The following is a 23,366-nucleotide window of genomic DNA, read 5'->3' on the forward strand; positions in this document are numbered from 1 at the left end:
TCCTAACCCCTCACACTGAAGTTGTTACTTAGTTTGAATAATGAAACGTCTGTAAGAAAATAACCAAGATCAGAGAACACTAAGGATCCCTCAAGAGCACAAGGAAACTCACTAGTCTCCCAGTGGATGGCCTTCATACGAGTCGCAGAAGTTTCCTGTGCCGGTCTATATCACGGCACATTCTACCAGGAGCGTGGCTACCTCGGCGGCTTGGGCTTCCCAGGTGCCTATAGATGACATTTGCAGGGGTCTCCCTGTCGCCATTTATTCGGCATTACAGGCTGGATGCGTTCGCATCGGCCAATGCGGCATGCAGCATTCGGTTGTCGGGCCCTACAGCAGGTCCTAGCAGATCGTTAGTTTCCCACCGCGTGGGACTATAGCTTGGGTAGGTCCCAGTACTGGAGACTCCTGTCCCTCACTCCGGAAAATGGCAGTTACCTGAACTGCTATTTTAAGATTTGGGACAGGAGTCTCCAGTTCCCACCCTATGCTAGCTAGATAGCTGGTGGGGAGGAAGGTTTCTCCTTTGTGCCTTGTTTTCAGGTCTCAGGAGAGCTCGCTTAGATGAAACCGGAAGTCAAGGGTGGAGCACAGAGGCGTGGCTTCAGCTTCAATCCAGTCTCATGGCCAATTGGGCGTGATAATACCACTACTGGAGACTCCTGTCCCAACTCCTAAAATAGCAGTTCAGGTAAGACCAACTGCCATATTCTTCTCATGCAACGTATTCTTTTACATTGATGGATGTTTCATGGCCTAAACAGTGTTCTAGGAAGTTTGACAAGAATCTATATTTGTGAAAGAATGTATATTAAAAAATAATACTGGAAATTATTGGCACTATAAACACCTTTCTTCAAGACCAAAAACCAAACAAGGTATTAGGTGCAACACTGAAATCTGGCCATAAATGATAATCCCAACATGTCTGAAATCCATTTCATACATTGGCAAACCAAAATCAAAGTCACTTGCTTAGTGTTTCTTACATTCTTACAGTCTTTCTTATATTCATGCATATGTACCTAAGACTTTCACAGATGAAAACACTTCAATCAATGTACTCCAATATACTCCATTTTATGACACCTTAATATCATAACAATAATTACTAATTAATTATATTTTTTAGGTTTTCTTGAATCCATTTTATTTTATGGAAAAATAAAATTATGAGTAATTGTGTTATGAGCATATTAACAGCAATAGCACTTAGACTTATATACCACTTTAGTGTTTTCAGCCCTCTCTAACCAGTTTACAGAGTCAACATATTACCCCCTCCGCAATCTGGATCTTCATTTCACTGACCTCAGAAGGTTGGAAAACGTGAGGTGGCCAGGATCGAACTGCTGACAGTTGGCAGAGCTAAGCTATGGCCAAACATGCATTTTAATTTACCGTATATACTCGAGTATAGGCCGACCCGAATATAAGCCGAGGCACCTAATTTTACCACAAAAAACTGGAAAAGTTATTGACTCGAGTATAAGCCTAGGGTGGGAAATGCAGCAGCTACCGGTAAATTTCAAAAATAAAAATAGATACCAATAATGTTTTTGAATATTTATTTCAAAGAAAAACAGTAAACTAGCTCTATAAGTGGATAACACATTAGACAGCCTGCCATTGCCCATTGAATAACATATACAGCCTGCCTGTGCCCATTAAATATACAGTAGCCATTGTAAAAATTTGCTCTGGATAACAAATTATTATCACACAATACCGGTGTATTCAATGAAATACTTCACTCACCTCATGATGCTGATGTCCCGCTGTGATGATGATGTCCCGTGCAGCCGCGGGAGCGATGTCCCGCCTCCTATGACACACGGCACAGTGATTCCTATCATTGGATCACTGTACCAGAGGAGGTGGGACATTGCTATGTGGCTGCTTGCCATAACAAGGAGGAGGTGGGACATCGTTGCAGAGCGGCAGGAGGGGGAGGAAGGGGAATCATAAGACAGCCCTGCATTACATTAGAACGTGAGGAGGGGGGATGGTGCGGTGCGCGCTGCTCGGCAAACTGACACAGAGGGAGGGGAAACTCACATGGGCGCCGGGGCATTCACGAGCGTCACCCAGCGGCATGGCCCCGCCCCCTTTTCTCCTCCATTTCGGGCAAATTTTTCACTGACTCGAGTATAAGCCGAGGCGGCTTTTTTCAGCCCAAAAAGTGGGCTGAAAAACTCAGCTTATACTTGAGTATATACGGTAATCAGTTTATATATCAGGTTTGACAGAGTAATCTGCCTTGACTATGACACCCTTACTATAAATTTCAAATCAACAGTAGAAAACATAACCTGAGCAATTATAAATTGCTGACTTGGTTTTAGAAAATAATGCTGACTTTTACATGTCTTTAATATATATGTAGAAGTGTGACATTTTTTACAATCCTCCTTCATTACTAAGCAATCCTTTCAACCACAGGAATGAAGTTTTGAAAACAAAGTGAAGTACAGCATATAATGCTATAATTCTCATATACGGGGGAATGAACAGGAGAACGTTAAGGAATTTTGAGAATGTAATCCAGGTTAATGTTAATGCTCTTTTTCAGTGAGAAACTGTAAACTCCAAATCAAAGTGAAAGAGATGATGGTAGTTAATTGTAGAGAGGTGAAGAGTGGAGAGAGTTACACTATTTCTAAACCAAGACTATGATATTCAGACATGGACATTTTTCTTTTAACAAAAGAAAGCATCACATTTAAAGAGGATTTTATGTTGCAACCTTTCTTTGGCAAGTCTAAACAATATTTTATTTTAAAAGAGTTAAACGTAATTTTGGAGAGGGAAGCCATTCTGTCATTTGCATTAAGGCAACAGATGACGTTTCAAAGAACTTCAAAAGAACAGGAAAAATGCTGGATTCGCATACCATGCTGAACCAGAGCTGACAATGTGATTTGCTCAGTAAATCTTAATTGGCTGAGCATGCATAATATGCTAAGAAAAACCATGATTGAGAAACGCACTGCTCTGAATAAAAGAAACTCTCAAACAAAGTTGTGGCTTCACTGATGCACTAATCCAAAATGAGAATCGCTCAATAGGCTTTCAAGAAACAACAGGATCTTTTTACCTCTATGCAAGTTACCGTATTTATCGGCGTATAACACGCAGTTTTAAAACTAAAATTGCAAGCTTAAACCCTGCCTGCGTGTTATACGCCGATACTGCGTGTTATACGCCGGGTCCCAAACTGCCCAGCGACTGGCGGCGGCGGCGGTAGCAGCAGCGGCTTGTCTCGGCTCGGCTCCTACACCAGAGCGGGCAAGTCTCCGCAAGGGGGAGAGCCAGTGAGCCAAGACGGCTCAAACAGAGCCTTTTTCTGCTTTGCTCCAGCTCCGAAGAGGAAGAAGGGGGGAGAAAAAGAAGGAAAAGAAAAGGAACGCACCAACAAACGAACGCCAAGAGATCCCGCGAACAGGACTGAGAATTGCAAAAAGAAGACGGAAGCCGCGCTTTTTGGGCAGTTCGTTGGCCCTGGTGTGTGGCAAGAGGGTGGAAAAGGCAGGCGGGCGCCGCCTTCTCGTCGTGGTCTTCTTCCTTTCCTCAGTCACCGCCTGCCAGGCAGTTCAGAAGTGGGGGAGGGGGAGGGAGGGAGGGTGGCTGTGTGTGCCCCCCCCTCCTCCTCCTTCCTTCCTTTAAACGCCCACTCCTGATGGGTGAAAAGGCAACTTGAAGTTCAGTGCAATTAACTTCGCCGGCGCCTGGGAAGCTGAAGGTGTCGCCCAGCCTCGCCCGCCCTCTCGCCGCTCTCTCATGAGTAAGTTAATCTTCTTATTTCTCTTCCACCCCCCCCCTCCCCATCCCGCCTTCGTTTTAGGTATGCTGCACCGACCGGTCACTCCTGTTTAACACCTACTTTTAAGTGTTTTAGGAACTTGTTACGGACAGTCCATTTTGGTCGGCGACTGACAAAGCGTGGAAATCCGATGGGGGCGGGGATGTGGATTCCTCTAATATTTGTTCTGAGCTATCGGGATTGTCTCTTAAGAGGAATCCTAGCCGCCTTTTTCTTTATTTCCAGTAAAGGGAAACTACTACAGTAGCTTGGTCTGGTGGAAAGCGGCTTGCAGACGCGCAAACACCTGCTTCGCGCTCCCTCGCCTTGCCGCCGCCTCCCAAGCCAATAAGTTTGCGGGCGAGGTCCTTGGCAAGTTTGCTTGGCTTCGGCGTTCACTCTAACTCAGAAGTTTGGCTCAGTTCATAAGTTTCAAGCCCGGTGCCTCCGGGGACGGAGGACGAGGGGGGGGGAGCGCGGGCGAGGGAGAGAGAGGTCCCTGCAGGATGCTTGCGGGAGGGAGGAAAAATAGTACGGGGAGGAGTGGGACAGTGACGGCGGGGGGGGGGGCGTCAACTTGGCGACGCACTTCGTTCAGCCACCGCATCGTGAAAGTGAGGGAGTTTTAAAAGATTTCCATCTCGGCGGTTTGTATGACTGGGAGAAAAGGTGTATCATGCAATATCGGGCAGATATCAATTTGGGATGTCTGTTGGTAGAAACGGGCTGGGGCTTTGCGGCTGGGGAACAGAGAAGGGGTGCATTTGGTCTGCCACTGACCTCCAGAAGGCGGCTCCTCATACAGGTGTATCTCCCTCTCTCCGCGTGAGGTCCTCCTTTCGCTCTCACGGTCCTGCCTCTTTTTTGCAGGAGGGGGAGCCCGGTGGTCTCCCAGGAATTAAAAGGAAATGCAGTTTCCTTTTGATGCTAAACTGTAGCAAAGCTGGTGCTGGGAGATCACTGAAGGGGCAGCTGGATCGCTTGCCTCTGTGGAAATGTTTCTGCAAAGTTACTCGGTATGTGGGCCCTTCTTTTTCGGCGGCGTTTGACCACGTGGAAATAGAACTGTTGCTGACATACATTATTAAATCGTATCGGTTGTGTTATCTAGAGTCTGTGCCAAAGTTTGGCGTGCTTGTCAAAGCTTCTTACATTTTTGTCCCTCTCTGAAAAGCTTTGGCAACTTTTGAGATCCGTCTCTGAAAAGCTTTGGCAATAACAGCCAATATGCCTGACTTAAAATGTCTATTTTAGTGAAGAAGCCCTTTGCCTTATTGAAAGCTGCGATTAATAGCTTTTGTGTATTGACATATTATTTTAAGATAACTCTTTTATTCAACCTTGCTTTATTTTATATGCAAAGGATTAAAAACATCTAGAATATAAGAGTGGAGAACTGGGACCTCTACTACTATGCGTTTTTGAAGGATCTAATTTAGAAGCCATTCTTTATATTTTCATAATATTATTTAGGTCTGGTATATTTATATACTTCTGCTCCAGACTGCTGCAGAAATTAGCAAAGAGGCTTACATTTTTGACAAATGTGCAGACAAGAATATCATTAATTGATTTTTTTAATCTTAACAACCTAAGCATCTGTTACAAAACAAATTTAATATATTTACTCTGTTTTTCTTACTTTGTTAAGAAAGGTTATACTATAGGTAAAATTTCAATTTTAGTTGGTAAAAGGAATTGATCGGATATTTCACTGTTCTTCAGGAGTGTTTACAGAAGTCACCAGATATGGAAGACTTAATTTCAGCACTCTACTAAATAAAAAAGAAAGGAATCAATATTAACATAACTCAGAAGCACAGTATACCTCACTAAGTTTAGACATAGTATAAATTTCGCTTTCTATATGTCTGCCAAAATTCACATGAGTTGGAAGACATCATGACAAAGATATAAAGCAAACATGTAAGAAAATATTTTGGAGTACCCTGTAAATATATTTAGTACTTTGCACCTTATGAAGTAATTTACAGAAATCAATGGCTTATAAATGATAAGATCTCAAAAGATATTTGCTTTATATATCCTAATAAAAACTAGAATAAAAAGCAATACAATATATCTGTAATATTGTTTTTTCTTTTCTTTCTTGAAAATTAAAATATGTAACAGTTATATGTATTGAAGAAGGCATGAAGCTTTGGATTAAAAATGTGTGGGGGAAGCGCCCAGGTGCTTTGTTAAAGAAGCCATGCTTATTGGTATTGGACGCATTTAGATCTCATCTTACAGAAACAACAAAGGCGGAGTTTCAAAAGTTCAAAACTGATATAGCAGTTATTCCAGGCGGACTGACCTCACAATTACAGCCATTAGATGTTTGCATTAACAAGCCCTTCAAAGCTTTTATGCGTGAAGAGTGGAATAAATACATGTGTGATGAAACTCAACATGAAGTTACAAATTCTGGGCGAATGAAAAGACCTAGCATTTCAAAAGTGTGTCAGTGGGTGAAAACATCATGGGACGCAGTCAAAGAAGATATTGTTATCAACTCTTTTAAGAAATGTGGCATAAGCAATGCTTTGGATGGGGAAGAAGACGAACTGATCTATGAAGACAGTGAAAGCAGTGAAAGCAGTGCTCAGTTTGATTTTGAGGATACAAGTGAAGATGAGGAAGAGTTTTTTGGTTTTCCAAAAAGCAGTGATTCTGATTAAGTTTTTTTGCTCAAAGAGGTGTTTTTTCATTTCATATTTGCCTTTTAAGAGGAGTTAATGTTATAATTCATGTTCTAATGTTATAAATTTTAATCCAACATTAAGTTCCGAGCTTCCAAGTCATTTATTTTTAATGAAAAAAAATTTTACTCAAATTTTTGTGTTAAAATGGGGGGTGCGTGTTATACGCCGGTGCGTGTTATACGCCGATAAATACGGTAAGTAATAAAGAAAAAATATGAAACTGCATAGATAAATGATATTTACTTTTAAATGAAATCCTAAACCACCCTTTTTCTCCACCAATTATTCCTACTTCGATCTTCCTTTTCTCCTGTATTTAGGTCTCCTAATCTCATCTCTACCCATTCTGTTCTATAGTCTCATGAGCCATATGTCACTATTAATACCTTTTACTAAGACACAGCAAGAGGAATTATAGTAGTTATGCATCAATTGTTAAACAGATTATTAAATTACTCAATCTATTACAGTCATTAAAATAGATCTACCGTTCAGCATATGGTTATTTTAATAATCTTATTTTTTTGTTTGGGGAAAAATACCATTTCGTATATCAGTCTAGAATTTTCAATCTATGCCTTTCTGTGAAATGAATACCCTATAAATTAATATATGAAAATTATTTATAGCATACTTACATATATTTCATTGTGATCAAAGCGTTGTTTGAGATTGCTGATAAAGGTTTCCTCAGTAAGGGGCTCCAGAAGAACCATATCTCCAACCCCAATCATATTGTCAAGAAGAGATGTCTTCACCTCCATTTTTGCCATTTTTCTTTACTACAGGAAAAAAGAGGAAAAAAATATAATATTTAAATTAACACACTGGAGGAATGAAGACCTGCAATGAATATTTCTAGCACACAGCAAAACATGAAAAAAGCATTTGGAAAAAATATTGCGTATGGTAAGATGAATTATGGTAAGAAGGACGCAGTGGCTCAGTGGCTAAGATGCTGAGTTTGTTGATCAGAAGGTTGGCAATTCAGCAGTTCAAATCCCTAGAGCCATGTAATGGAGTGAGCTCCCGTTACTTGTCCCAGCTTCTGCCAACCTAGCAGTTCGAAAGCATATAAAAACGCAAGTAGAAAAATAGGGACCACCTTTGGTGGGAAGGTAAAAGTGTTCCATGCGCCTTCAGTGTTTAGTCATGGTGGCCACATGACCACGAAGATGTCTTTGGACAGCGCTGGCTCTTCAGCTTTGAAACAGAGATGAGCACCACCCCCTAGAGTCAGGAACGACTAGCGCATATGTGCAAGGGGAACCTTTACCTTTATCTTTAAGATGGATGTGGATACCTTTCAAAGTCAGAAAATAACTATTTCCACTGTATGATTTTACTATATGGAAGTTGTGAAAAAGCTGTTCACGAAAGCTCAAAGAACTATTAAATTTTTGATATTCTTACTTCTATAAATTATTGGTTGCAAAAATTACAATATGTCTCATAAGGAAAGTCAGCATAATAACAAGTAGCTTTGAAGAGCTGACCTAGGATCTCTGAAAAAGGACCATCATTAAATAAGACTTACACAATTTGCTCACAAAGTTTAGACCCTACATAACATCTTAGCAAAATAACCCATGGTTATTTTCTTGAAGACTACCATATTTTTCGGAGTTTGAACAGCAAAGAAAAATATACAGCACTGACATATTATGGAATAGCACAGGAGTCATTTCAGAATTTTCATCTATACGCTCAGAAAAAATAAAAGTAACTTACTTTAAATTCAACCTATAATTAGTAAATGCAAAATGAGATAAATGTGTTCCCCCAACACACATTTGCTCGGATCAGGATAAAATATTTTGAGCTCTATGTCTTGTTGGTTTCTGTTAATGATACACTAAATAGATTTGCATTGAGTACTAAAAGCCACATATACGCAAAGAATATGCAAGCCAGCAATATATGTTTCATATTTTTCTCCTAAATTTGCATTTTTACAAACTGTGCTTCCTGGTAATGAGAACATTATATGTTTTTTGGGATGCTGTTCTTCAATAAAATCCTATCTTACAATACATTAGAAACACAGCAATTAATGTTGTACCCATTCCCACACTCAGCCTTGAATGCCAAGCTACATGCACCGCACATAGCCCTGCACTCCATTTTGGATCTACCAGGCCTCCCTGCAGCCTCCTGAGACCAAAAATGGGCTTGGGGGGGGGGGCGCTTCCCAGATGCACATCTCCCACATGCACCCAGCCCCCGCACATGCTTGGCAGAGACCCAAAAATCAGTTGCCAGTAGGAGGTACACATGCATGTGAAATGGAGCTGAGCTGAGGCATGGTACCTGTGGCACACCTGCCATAGGTTCACCATCATGGCTCTAGGAAATACAAATCTAAAACCAAAGGCTGGTCTTAAATTGGACTCTTCTTGCCCACAAGAGATAATTAAAACAGTGAACGGTTGAATGTCCATTATAACCTTATTTACTATGGCCGTAGAAAAATAAGATTATAATGGACATTCAACCGTTCACTGTTTTAATTATCAAACACCAAATCTGGTGCAAAGTTGAACATCCAACAATTGAAAGAGGCTGTGCTTGACAGGATAGCATGGTTAGTACTTGCCTATAAAGTCACCATAAGGAAAGTTACTTATTTCCAACCACAACATGGTTATAGGTTGTGTCAATATTTTTTCATCAAGGTGAGTCAATGTGGGCTATAAGCTCCATAAAAGGGAGGCTATTATGATGACAAAGATACAAACAGCAGCAGAAATGTGATCCCCTGCATTCAAATCCCCTGCATTATGCTCCATTAAATTGTGGTTTCACTACAACATAGTTCCATTTTATTCTACTTTGGTCGGACACCATCTCAAGTAATGTGATCAATACGAAACAGCATATTTTAAAAAAGATTCAGAGAAACTGAAATTTTATTAGAAAAGGGCAATATAGATGATCAAAAAATTAAATTGTTTATAAACATGATACCTGAAAGAAAATGATATAGAATTTCCAATTATGTTCTCTGTTGTTTGAGTGCAGGACACAGAATGATGGATTCCAATTGAATATTAGGAGGAAAAAAAACTTCCCAACATTAGATGTGTTCAAGTCAGACAAGATAGCTATGTCTTGGGAACTGTTTAGCCTAGATTTCTGCAATAATAAAACTTCAATGCCCTTATGGATTCCTATTAATTCTAAGGCTCTACAAATCCATGTGCATGTTTTTTATATTAACACTGCAGTAGGTAGTCATTTTGGCTATTGAACTTTTCATGTTCTGGTAGATCAAAGGGTCCTTCCTCCTCCTCTTTGCAAAAAATATTTCATGTCACTGGATGAGCCCAGTTAAATCACATGGCCAGATGGCTTCAGTCTTTACAGAAGAATATTTTGAACTGCTAGGAAAAATGTTGCAGGCATACAACTTTTTTAAGGCAAATGTGGGTTTCTTTGAATTTGCCTTTAAAAAATTCAGGAGTTACCACAGCATCTGTGTGGCAATGTTCAGACCAGAACAAAGGGTTGCAAGGATTTCCTTAAGCTGGTGGAAGAAAAACTAACCTAAAATAAGAAGATCAATCAGATCAATACACGTGAGCTGCTTTTCTTTAAACCCCATTAAACTAATTCAGTCTCATAGTGGAACAGTTCTTATTCAAATGCAAACCAAAACAAAAACAGACCCATAGCCATCAACATTCAGGAATGTTGAATAAAGGTGTTGAGGAACGCCTTCAGAATGCTAATTTAAAGCAGATTCAGCCTTTTAGTGGATACGAATCATCAGATAAAAATCTTTCTCCCAGCTTTATCTTCTACTGAGTGAGTGTGAAAACCATTTTCATAGGATATAATACTAATGTCTGCAGATATTAAAAGTAAAAGGTGAAGGCTTCCCTTGCACATATGTGCTAGTCATTCCCAACTCTAGGGGATGGTGCTCATCTCCATTTCAAAGCCAAAGAGCCAGTGCTGTGACATCTTCATGGTCATGTGGCCAGCATGACTAAACGCCGAAGGCGCATGGAACGCTGTTACCTTCCCACCAAAGGTGGTTCTAGATTGGCAGAAGCTGGGACAAGTAACGGGAGCTTATTCCATTAAGCGTACCCCCCAAAAAGTACAAAATTTCAATTCTCTTCATTTGATGATTTCTGTAGGGCTTTTTTTAGTCTTACATTTAAACAAGAATCACCACAAGGTTTGAGCTCTTCAGCTCTGTTCTATCCTCTTAGGATACTGTGAGATAGAAAAGTTTAAATTACACCATTTTAAGATTAAAGCTAAATGGCAATCTAGATTTTGATCTGCACTTCAAAGGTTGCATTTGCATTCCTGTTGCAGAAGAGAAATACATATGGTCTCTGGAATGAGATTTCCCCCTCCCCAGATCTATGTGATTCTTGCTCTGATGGTGTTCTGGAAAGCCTTGAAAATAAGGCTGTTCATCCAACCCTTAAGGTAAGATAGATATGTTCTATTTCTTACACGTAGTTTTAGATGTCAAATTTTAACATGACTTGTAAGACGAGGACTGAAAAGACAGGAGCTGAACATCAGTTATGACGTTTCAGCCAATCTGTACCATTAAATTACAGTGTTTTTTAGGCTAGATCGCATTACTACAAGATAATACAATATTCAATACTGAGATTTTTGTTTCAATAGATAGTTGAAATGATGATTTGAAAAATTAATAAAAGCTCTTTCTGCCCTTCCCGTATTATTTCAGATGAAAATAATACCCAGCAAACATCACAGCATACAATCAATCTATAATGTTCACCGACTGTAATATCTATTTTATTCCTACGGCTTATTAAAACATCTCAAAATCAGTATTTCTTATTGGTATGTCCCAGAATTCTAGGAGTTGAGTTCCACATATCTTAAAGTTGCCAACATTGAGAAACACTGGAAATATGTAACAATTATCCAGCAATTATCAAATTGCTCAAGTACACAGACACTTGAGCAATTTTGCTAATCAATCCCTACCTGTGCATGTATGATACACTGGATTACAAACAGTGGTGTTAGATACTAGCTACAGTTATAGTGGTTTCCACCAAGGTCCTCTGTTCCGGCGGGAACAGAGGCTTAATCTCATTGGTTGAAGGGTCTGACAGCCCCCTATAAAATGGCTGCTGTCAGACTCAACCTTCGCTGGATTTTACATAGTTGTTTTGTTACAATAAAGAGCTGTTGTTGCCTTTAGCCTCAGTGTGCCTTTCCATTACCCAATCTAACAAGTGGCTAATCCCAAAATTAAACCAGGTTAGAGTAACAGCATGGTTTGCAAAATTCAGCCATGAAATATATAAAGGCTTTTTCATCACTCATCAATCCATGATTAACTGAACTAAAATGATCACACGATATACTAAATTCACAAGGATAGTTTGTATTTATAATGAAGCCATATGATTATTATTTAAAATTCAGAATTAGCTGACACCTGTTCCCTGAGTATTTTACTACCCTTCCCAAATAAGCAAACAAAAAATGGTACATATTCAAATCAACTCAAGTCTTTATTACGGTCAAAGACCAGCGCAATGTTGTACTATTAAAAGCAATACTACTTCTACTATGTTTATAAGAAAAAGAAATAACTGACATCCATTTCATATTACTTTATAATTTTATCTTTACAATATCAAACAATTCTTAGCTTAGGCTCTTTTACAGGAAAGTATAGTTCTTATGGTCAAGAAGGGTTTTGCTTGGCTGGTTTCCAAATGCCTTAATCATCAGAACAATTTTGAGAAATAAAAAAGCTCCTTAGTAAAGGACATTGTATTCAGAAGGAGAAATGATATAGAGAAATTAGGCTATGACAACTGCAATCTAGAATGAGAGTAAGTCATTTGTAGTTGATTTCTGTAAATCTCTTCTTTCCCTTTTCTTCACATTATATGGGGAAAATGTACTTTTTTGTTTCAAAGACAGTCTCATTTAAACAGCTCACCTGCTAATCATAGATTCAGTAATCAGGAATTATGTGCAATGAATGAGCAGACTGGTAGAGGATTAAATTCCTCTTTTTGTTGTTGTTGTTTTTTCTCTTCTGTTCAATGGTATCTGATTCTTGGAGACTACCTGGATAAGTCCATGGAGTTTTCTTGGCAATGTTTCTCAGATTTGCCTTCACCTCCTTCTTCCTGGGGCTGAGAGGGATTGCCCCAAATTTACTCAACTAGTTTTGTGCCCAAGGCAGGACTAGAACTCATAATGTCTGGTTTCTAGCCTTAATCACCACACCAACCTGGCTCTCCTTTATTAATAAGATAAAATCACTCACTGCCAAAAGTGCCAAAAGATCAATATTTAAGAATGGAAAACTGAGATAGTTGGGAAGTTCAGTTAAAATCTCATCAGAAATTAGCCATAAATCAATCTGTACAAGGATAAACTCTCAGTGACCACCAGAAATGTAGCATTTCATATCCCTTGTTTAATATTCTATTTGTGACTCAAAAGCATTCTTTCCTAGTCAATTTTATCATTCCATCATGGATGGAATTTCAATTTTAGAAGTTTCCTGAATGCTTGAAAATGGGATAAATTCAACTATCTGCAGCTAACACAAGATGTTTGAACTAATGAGTCAATCCCACATGGCATAAGAGTCAAATTGATGACACTCATACCATCACTAGGCTCTGCAAAAAGTATTTAAAGGAAATAGTTATAGGCGTGTGGATAGAAATGAAGTAAATACTTCAGCATGATAAACTGAATATAGTAAGATCATAGTGATATTTCTTATCTCACTTTCCTTCCAGAGTTTAGAGACTTTAGAGTTTAGAGTTTTATTGATTTGTATGCCGCCCACTCCCGAACGACTCCGGGCGGCTTACAATAAAACAAGGGAGGGGGGATAATACACAAACAACATATTAAAATATACAACAGTCACAATTTCCGAGGGGCTGGATATTTCGAGAGCCCCCCGGCCTGCTGGAGCAGCCAGGACTTAACGGCTTTGTGGAAGGCTGGGAGGGTAGTAAGGGTCCGGATCTCCACGGGGAGATCGTTCCAGAGGGCTGGAGCTGCAACAGAGAAGGCTCTCCCCCGGGGAGTCGCCAGCCGACATTGGCTGGCAGATGGAATCCGGAGGAGACCTAACCTGTGTGATCTAATCGGTCTATGGGAGAGATTGGACTGATAGCTAGGACTTAGTCAATGACTTTAAAAATGCAGGCTTAACAATTCCACAAATTCCTTCAGCATTTTTGCATGTGTTGATTAGCAAACAAAGGTGTAAGATCCTATTGATCTTAAAAATAGGTAGCTATCTGCCACTTGCTTCTGCTATCTGAAGCTCATTACAGAACTATCTAGTCATGTATCACCACATCTCAAGTCAGTAGGTATGTTTTGTTATTGTTATTCATGCTATGTTATGTCACATTATGTTAACCATGTCATTGTTATCCCTACCTCTGCAGCTGGTATTTTTACACAGCTACCATGGGTGACTTTTAAAACTATTTAAAAGAATCTCCCAAAGTGACTCCAAAACTCTCTACTGCATAAGACTTGTTGTGATTGTAGCAAAATGGCTAGTCCAGTTAGAAGATTCAGAAGATTCACATCTCTTGTTATTTTTACGTGAACAGCTGCACTATGTGCAAGATGAAAAATGAGGAATCCTTAATTGCAAAGAGCAACTTAGTCCTAGGGCTGTGTCGTGCTTCAGATCTGATTCCCACAAGGGATACATGAACTCGCAGGGGCATGCACAAAGCATCTGTTTGCAACTCTAAAGAGCAGCTGGGGTTTTTTTATGGCTTCCAGAGAAAGGTTATGTGTGAAACACTGTGTGCTCCAAAGCAGCTTTTTAAAATTTAAACTGCTACATATCCCTGATTATGTGCTGTCAAGTCAGTGTCAACTCTTAGTGACAACATACTGTATCGTCCAATTTTTTTCCATGATGATCTGTCCCTAATTGGCCCTTTAGGTCTTCCAATGTACATCTCTCTACTTAATCCCAAAAGGAGAAGTGGGCTATTTCTACATTGGAATAAAATATTTTGGATTACCGTATTTTTGGAGTATAAGACGCACCTTCCACCCCCCCCCCAAAAAAAAGAGGTGAAAATCTGGATGCGCCTCTACTGCAAATGCAGCCCACCCACCGATCCTTCAGCCTCTGTGCATTGCCTTTTAGGGTGGTTCCAGGCAGCAGGGATCCTCACTTCCACTCGGATTTTGATAACGAGCTTTTTATCCATTTAAAACAAACCTATCATCCTATGCACATTTAACTGGAGGGGGTGGGGTTGATTTTTATGGGGATAGAAGAGGGACTTGGCAACGAAGGCTCCACTCCCAAGATCCCCCCATCTTCCTACCTATTACCGTAGGCACTGAAAGCCTGGCCCAATAGAGACGCAGCACTTCAGTCCTCCTGGATGCTATCATCTCATAAACATGCTACCTTGCGCTTTGCTGCCTCAGTTGGAGCCTGATTCCCGATGCGGCCCTGGGAAGCAGGAGGTCAGGACTCGTTTAGCGAAGGGGGCGCTGGGCAAGAGACATAAGGCAGTTGCCGCTATCTCTGCCGCCTGGAACACCTTCGTTTCAGATCCATCACCTTCTGCATGCCCGGTTAAAGATCCACCACCCTCTTCCCTACATATTCATACAACAGGACAGATTTATCATGGCAGAGGCAGAATGTTTTTTTCTTGTTTTGCTCCCCCAAAGGTGCGTCTTATACTCTGTGCATCTTATACTCCGAAAAATACAGTAGTTCTCTTCCGCTTGGTCTGAACATCTGAGGGGCTTTAATCTGTGAAAAGAATAATGTTCCCCTTTATCCCTCCCCCAACCTCCACCCGTTGTGCTGAATGTTCTGAGAGGGTAGTGTACTCAGCTTGCATCGAATGAAAGTATGGTTCTCCATACAATCCAATACTTTGCTCAAATTATATGGAAGAGTGTATTTAGATCTCAGATTACATAGAGGAGTGTATACTTACCTAAATCTAGGTGAGTACAAAAAGTTTAATATAGCCAAGCTATATGCAGTTCAGTTTCAGTTCAGTTCAGTTTATTGTATTTATATGCCGCCCTTTCCCCCCAAAGGGGACTCAGGGCGGCTCACAACTCAAACCAAGGAAGGGGGATACAGACAAAAAATTTAAAAAACAAAGCATAACAATTGCATAATTTAAAACACACAACAGTCATACTATTCGAGACGGGGGCAACAGCTCTTTAGCCCCAGGCCTGTCGGAACAGCCAGGTTTTAAGGGCTTTGCGGAAGGCCTGGAGGGTGGTGAGGGTTCGAATCTCCACGGGGAGTTCGTTCCAGAGGGTCGGAGCAGCCACAGAGAAGAGAAGAATAGTGAACAGAGCTAAAGATATAACTCTGTTGCCTACCTAGAGTGAAGCCCTCCAAGAATTCAGATGAATACTTGAAGAATGTTTAAATGAATCACGAAGCATTCCCTCGAAATATTTAAGTGCTTATTCTCTACAAGTTATCCAAAGCAAAAGCATGAAAGTGGCACTGCCATTGTTAAAATATTAATTCAGCAACTTTAATAGCTTCTAATATCTCTGGGTTTGTTATTTTGAAAAAAAAAACCTAAAACACAATTAACTAAGCAATAATAGAGAAGTTATATATATAAAAAAGACTGCATAGAAGATGCATGTGTCATAATAAAATTATAACTATCTTAGGCTTGGCACACAAAAATAGACCATTTTAACTTCTCAGACAATAGGATAAAATACCATGTACAAAAAAATACTTGAAACATAAAACTGATTAACTATGCATTTGTCCTAGAATCACTGTAACTATACACTTTCCTGGGGAAGTCATCCTAAAAGGTACAACTAGAAATAAGGGCCAGCTACTACAAATCATGATTTCCGGGATCTCAACTTTCCCCCAAAATCAATTATTTCATTCTGATTTTAATTATAAAAACAGAAAAGATGGAACATCACAGTAGCCCATAACAGAAATGTTTCCAGAATAAAGAATTAGAATTGACACAGAGTACAGGTAATCCAGATGAAAATATAATTCGAAAAATACTGGATTGTGCAGAGATGAATAGATTGACATTGAAATTAAAAGATAAAAAAGATAGAGTATTATTTAATGTGGAAAGGTTTTATCAATGGTTAGATAAGAGGTAGAAATTAGATGAAGAAACAGCATTGCTATGTGTAAGTAAAATAGGAATGTTACTTTATAACTATAAGTATGCTACCATGTTTTCCCCAAAATAAGACAGGGTATTATTTTCTTTTTACACACAAAATATGGCTTGGGCCTTATTATGAGGGAAGGGTTTATTGTTTTGGGGTTGCTGGGCGTCTGCTCTCTTGCAAGCGGGCTCCCAAAGAGCCGGGCACAGCCTCATGGGCGAATGGCTGTGTTGCGCTGTCGCAGCAATGCAACACAGCAGCCATGAAGTGACCACATTCATGAGCAGCTACCCGGCAAACCCCCTTTCCAGCCGGGTACTGACCTAGGGGTATCGCCAAGCCACGTGAGCGCCTGTTCGCCACTGCCCAGCTCCCGCGGCTTGGCGCCTTCAAAATGGCAGTGAATGGCGCGCTGCACAGCTGGAGGGAGGTTGAGCGAGCGGCTGTTCTGCTCTTGCTCATGCGCCTGCCAGCCTCACGATGCCCTGCCCCAGCTCTCTCCGCAGAGCTAGGGCTTTTTCTGTGGCTTCCAAACCGAGTCTTCCGGCAGTGGCCGCTCTGGGCGTACGTTGTATGGTTGTACACTCTGCCGGCAGCTAGCCCACAACCATAGAGCATACGCCCAAAGTGGCCACTGCTGGAAGACTCGGTTTGGAAGCCACAGAAAAAGCCCTAGCTCTGCCGAGAGAGCTGGGGCAGGGCATCGTGAGGCTGGCAGGCGCATGAGCAAGAGCAGAACAGCTGCTCGCTCAACCTCCCTCCAGCTGTGCAGAGCGCCATTCACTGCCATTTCGAAGGCGCTAAGCCGCGAGAGCTGGGCAGTGGCGAACAGGTGCTCACACAGCTTGGCAATACCCCTAGGTCAGTGAATGGCGCTGTGCCCGGCTGGAAAGGGGGTTTGCCAGGTGGCTGCTCATGAGTGTGGTCACTTCATGGCTGCTGTGCTGCGCTGCTGCAACAGCGCAACACAGCCATTCGCCCATGAGGCTGTGCCCGGCTCTTTGGGAGCCCGCTTGCAAGAGAGCAGCCACCCAGCAACCCCCTCTCTTCAGCTGGGCACAGAGCCGCTCACCAACCTAGTGGTATCCCAAAGGCACTAAGCAATGCGATCACCTTTGCCTCCCTCCCGGTTCCCGTGGCTTGCCACCTTTGGGATACCGCTAGGTTGGTGAGTAGCGTTCTGCCTGGCCGGAGGTGGGGGGGGTAGTCCAGGGGGCTTATTTGTGGGGGAGGGCTTATATTTTTGCACACCAGAAAATGTGGCATAGCCTTATTATCAGGACATGTTGTAATTTCAGGGAAACACGGTAATAGAATTAATCTGATCATAAATAAGCTAATATAATTATAAATATGGTTACAGTTATTACATGTATTATTATTATTATTATTATTATTATTATTATTATATCAGTATATCTGGGGTGTGTGTGTTCCTGCTATAAAATGAAATGCCTGGACAACGCATTATATTCAAAATACTTATATATAAATTTTAAAAAACTTGACTTCAAAAAAAAAGTACAGGTAATCCTTGATTTATGGGCCAGAATTGAGCCCAAAATTTCCATTACTAAGCAAGGCAGTTTTGCCCCCTTTTACGAACTTTTTTGCTGCAGCTAAGCAAATCACTGCATTTCTTAAATGAATCACACGGTCGTTAAGTAAATCCAGCTTGTCCCATTGACTTTTCTTGTCAGAAGCTGGCTGGGAAGGTTACAAATGGTGATCATATGACCCCGGATCAGTACAATGGTCATAAATACATGCCAGTTGCCAAGTGCCCAAATTGTGATCATGTAGCCATAGGGATGCTGCAACAGTCGTAAGTGTAAAAATGAGTAAAAAAAAAAAAAGTGACAAGTTTGCCAGTTTTCACACTTTTGAGTTTTGTAGCATTCCCATGGTCATATGATCAAAATTCGGGCACTATATAAGTCACTTAGTTCAGTGACAATTGAACTTTCAGTCACTAACTGAATGGTTGTAAGTCGAGGATCACTGTATGTGTATGGAATACTCTTTTGAATGGTTTAAAATATTCAAGTATTGAATGCTTGAAATGCTATTGTTTATAACAATTACTGCAACGTGCTCTACATGGGGCTACCCTTGAAAAGCGTTCGGAGACTGCAACTAGTCCAGAATGCAGCCGTGCGAGCGATATTGGGTGTACCTAGGTACACCTATCCTCCGCGAGCTGCACTGGCTACCCATTGGTCTCCGGATGCAATTCAAGGTGTTGGTTATTACCTTTAAAGCCCTACATGGCTTAGGACCAGCATACCTGCGAGACCGCCTACTGCCACACTCCTCCCAGCGGCCCGTAAGATCCCACAGGGTTGGCCTCCTTCAGATGCCATCAGCCAGACAATGTCGGCTGGCGGCTCCCCGGAGGAGAGCCTTCTCTGTGGCTGCCCCGACCCTTTGGAACAAACTACCCCCAGAAATCTGGACCTCACCCACTCTCATGGCCTTCAGAAAAGCTGTCAAGACCTGGCTTTTCCGGCAGGCCTGGGGCTGTTGACCTCATTGTTGAGGTCCAGCTCTGACTGAAATGAATGCATCTGTGTCATTTTAACTTGTCTTATTTTATTTTATTTTTATTTTATTTTATTTCCCTTCTGTAAGCCGCCCGGAGTCCTTCGGGATTGGGCGGCCTATAAATAAAATTAAACTTACAAAACTTACAAAATTATAAGAGTGGATGGGGGGATGTAGCATATTCCAGTTTCACCTTTATTGTTTTTAAATGCCCTGGGTTCGCATAAGGAAGGAGATTGATGCCAGGTGTTTTATTTAGAAATGTGCTCATATGTCCAGAATTGTTTTTTATATAAATCTTATATAACAGCCATTCCTACCCATTTTGAAAGATGGTTTCACAACATGCTTTCAAAAGTCAAAAGGTAAATTGGGTGTTCTTTAATATTTTACTAACAATTTGAAAGAAGAGGTTGAAGGACTTTTTTAATTTGCAGATGATATAAAACTGAACAGGACAGTGAAAACACTACAAGACAGAAATAAAATTCAAAATGAACATAGGTCCCAAAAATAGATTAAAGCAACAGGATGAAATTTCACCAAGACAAATGCAAAGTTCTTAACTTAGGAACAAAAATCAAATGCAGGATGCCTGCACTATTGTTCCAAGATAGTTTATGAAAAATATCTTGGAACAGTAGTCAACCACAAATCAAATTTGAGTCATTAGTGTGACATTTCTGCTGGATAAGTCAAATGCAATTTTGGCCTGTATCAACAGAAGTATTGTTTTGAAACTGTGTGTAATAATAATTATTATTGTTGCATTCTGCTATAGTTCAGATCACATATCAAACATCTCTAAGAAGGATTCAGAGAAACTTGAGAAGATTTGGTGAAATGCAATGAGGATGATCAGATAATTAGAAAGTAAGTCATATAAGAAATTGAAGATGTTTAGCCTTGAGAAAAGATGATAGAAAGAAATAAATAATAACTGTGTTGCTGCTGCCATAGTGGGGAAAGGTATGGGTATTCGTGTTGTGGGTTTTTAATGTTGTAATCTGCTCAGAGTCACCTCTGGGGGAGTTTAGTGCCAATATAAATTTGTCAAATAAATAAGATATCACTCTTCCAATATATGAAAGGTTATTGCACAGAAGATAGACAAGATTCCCCCCGCCACCTCCCTCTTTCAGTGTGTAGAGTATGGGATAATGGGTTTAAGGGACAAATAAAATTCTGATTATTGTTGTTTTTTTGAAAAAAATCATAAAAACAAAACCCATTGGACAATATTCCAATCACTGGGACAGATGGTTCCCTTTTTGGATGTTTTAGGGAAAGGTGGACAGTAATGCTTAATTTATATTTCTACACTGAGCAAAGCATTGGCCTTGATAATCTAAAAGTCTCATTCTAATCTACGATACTAAGAAAAGTACATTACCTTCTTTCAGGAGAAACAGCTTTTCAAGAATAGTCACTATCTCAGAACAAAAATTAATCCATAATATTTAGAGTAAAACATAGCAGAAGGCTAATCTAGAGGAGTTGATCTTCAGGAGTTGAGGCTAAAGGGTATTAACTGTTCTTTCCTATAAAACAAATAAGCAGTGAAGGCAATCAGTTGTGAAATGTATAGTTTGTAAGATCTATGCATCCTTACCATTATACTGTGACTGGAATGAATTGCTGACAACAGTCACTTTTTGCAACTATCTTTTTATTTCTTGCATATAGAAAGACAATTGCAAAGAATGTACAGAAAACAGGCAACTAATGGTTAAAAGAAGCAAGACATGAGTGAAAATGAGTAAGAATGATCTTACAGCTGAGTGAATGAAATTAAAAACAAAGGGGTGAAATTATTTGAGAAAAACTGAAGTGAAAAAATACTGAGAAGGTGTCCATCAAGGATTTGAATAGAAATGATAATGACAAATCAAAAATTAGAATTGAAATAGATATCTAAGTGTTTGTCAAAAGAAAATCATTTATCCTATAAGGATGGACAATTGAAAGACTAAAAGTATAGACAGTGTAATTGTAGAAATGTTAAAATATGGAAGCGTTTTGTTCACAAGGTGGTTGTGCAACTTAACAAGCATGTGAAGACTATACTTTGCCTGGTTATTGGAAGAATGGTGCTATTATTCTCCTATACAAAAGTAGCAGAACTTAATGCAGAAAACTAAGAGAGAATAGTTTGTCTGGGAAAGTGTTGGGTAATGTTTTGACTGCAAGGTTTTGAAAAATGCCAAAAAAGCAAAATTTGCACACTAAGTAGAGTAAGACTTTCTGCTAAGTAGGGAATGTGTAGGCCTGATTTTTGCTATTTAGCAGGTAAATGAGAAATGGATGAATGTGAGAAAGTCAATCTACTATATGATTGTTGATTTAGAGAAAGCATCTGATAAAGTGAATGGCTTCAATGATAATTTTTTGTGTGGGTAAGCATGGAATTGAAGGTTGTGCTGAATATGACAAGAGTGGCATAATAATGGTTGTAAAGCAAGGGTAAGAATAAATGATATTCCTAATAAATGCTTCAATGTCATTCAGAGTACACAATAAGAATGTGGTTTTTTCTTTTCTTTTTATGACCCTGTAATCCAGTGTTGGCGAACCTTTTCGGCACCGAGTGCTGGAACGGGAGTGCACACATGCCTGCTGGAAACCAGAGGAGCAGCCGCTCGGTTGTGCATGTGCGCACCGAGAAGATGATCTTCCAGTTTCCAGCATGTGCATGCACAACGATCAGCTGATCTTTGCATGCGCATGCATGCCAGAAAACAGAAGACCAAGTGGCCAGTGCACATGTACACAGCGGCTGCTGTTCTGGTTTCCAGCTCTCATGCACACATGAAGACCAGCTGGCCGGCGCGCTGGAACCCAAAAGAGCAATGGGCAACAGCTTGTGTGCCCAGAGAGATGGCTCTGTGTGTCACTTCTGGTACGTGTGCCATAGGTTTGCCATGTTGGCTGTAATCCCTTTATTTGGGGTAGAGTTGGGGCAACTGAAAGGAGCTAAGCATTTACTGGCCAAATGCCCCTCCTGACAACTACATGGAGTTTGCAGAGGATATTTGATAAGATATAATATTCTTTGGTTATTTAATGTATTTATGGATAAGTATCTTAAAAGCATGTGGTAGCAATAGATATGTTATTTGGGAATTTGAAAACAGTATTTTTGTATTAAAATGATATTGTTCTTTTTATTCAGCCAACTAATTTTATGAAAATGAGACTTAATTTATAACAGGAAAAACATAAAACTGAATGTAATTGGAATGGGGTATTTGAGAAATATGCATGGTAAAACAAAGAGATAGCATCAAGAATGAATGGCTGTAAATTAATCTAAATTGATTTAAACAATGAGTGGCCAGTACAAAAAAAAGACGCTGAAGTAGTCTGAACCTAATGGTGAAAATGAATGAGAATCAAATCAGACAGCTAATATATAAAGGCAAATTGAATGAATCAAGAAAAAAGAAGACTGAAATTGTGGCTGGATAGTATTGATGAGATCTTCAAAAAAAGAAAGGTAATTAATTTAAGGAACAAAAACAGTGTATGAGAACTATGGAACAATAATGGTTTGCAGAAATAAGAAAAATATGAGTTATTTAGTATGATTTATGGTGCAATTTTTTAAAAAAATCTACAATGGTCACTAAGCCTACACTAGGGGTGGGTTTCAGGCGGTTCGCGGCAGTCCCCGCGAACCGGTTGGTCGGTGAACCCGGAAGTAAGTAACTTCCGGGAACGCCGAAGGGTCCACCCGCCCGCCCGCGTTTCTTACCCGGTTTTGATGAGTTCTGTGCTTCCACGCATGTGCAGGACGCATACAGTGCCTGCGCGATCCTCCAGGAGCAGCTGGAGCATTGCACAGACGCTAGTACGCATGCGTGCACTGCGCACATGCACGAGGACGCCGCCGGCCCTGTTCCAACCGAACCGGTTGGAACGGGGCGAGAAACCCACCCCTGGCATACACCCAAATGAAACAATTAATCGAGACAGCTCAACAGGCCATACCACCTCCTTCCTGACCCTTAGGACCTGAAGTACATGCAATGCTTAACAAAAGGCTATCAAGGTCCGGCTCATCTTATCTGATCTGATATTTTATGCTTCAATCCTTCTGAGTTACTATAACCTTACACTTTTGCTCTGCTTTGTCTAAAGTTGCT

The 23,366-nt window shown here is 40.4% G+C and overlaps 1 protein-coding gene across 4 annotated transcripts in view; it reads right to left on the reverse strand.

Annotated features, from left to right (window-relative positions):
- MYO1B (myosin IB) overlaps positions 1–23,366 on the reverse strand; it is a 130,887-nt gene that overhangs the window by 103,689 nt on the left and 3,832 nt on the right. For all 4 annotated transcript variants that reach the window (XM_032210265.1, XM_032210272.1, XM_032210289.1 and 1 more), the window contains exon 2: positions 7,149–7,292. In XM_032210265.1, the coding sequence (XP_032066156.1) occupies positions 7,149–7,283 (135 nt within the window). In that variant the 5' untranslated portion in view covers positions 7,284–7,292. The remainder of the gene's footprint in view (positions 1–7,148; positions 7,293–23,366) is intronic.

Source organism: Thamnophis elegans, chromosome 1 (assembly GCF_009769535.1).
Source record: "Thamnophis elegans isolate rThaEle1 chromosome 1, rThaEle1.pri, whole genome shotgun sequence".
Classification (NCBI taxonomy): Eukaryota; Metazoa; Chordata; class Lepidosauria; order Squamata; family Colubridae; genus Thamnophis; species Thamnophis elegans.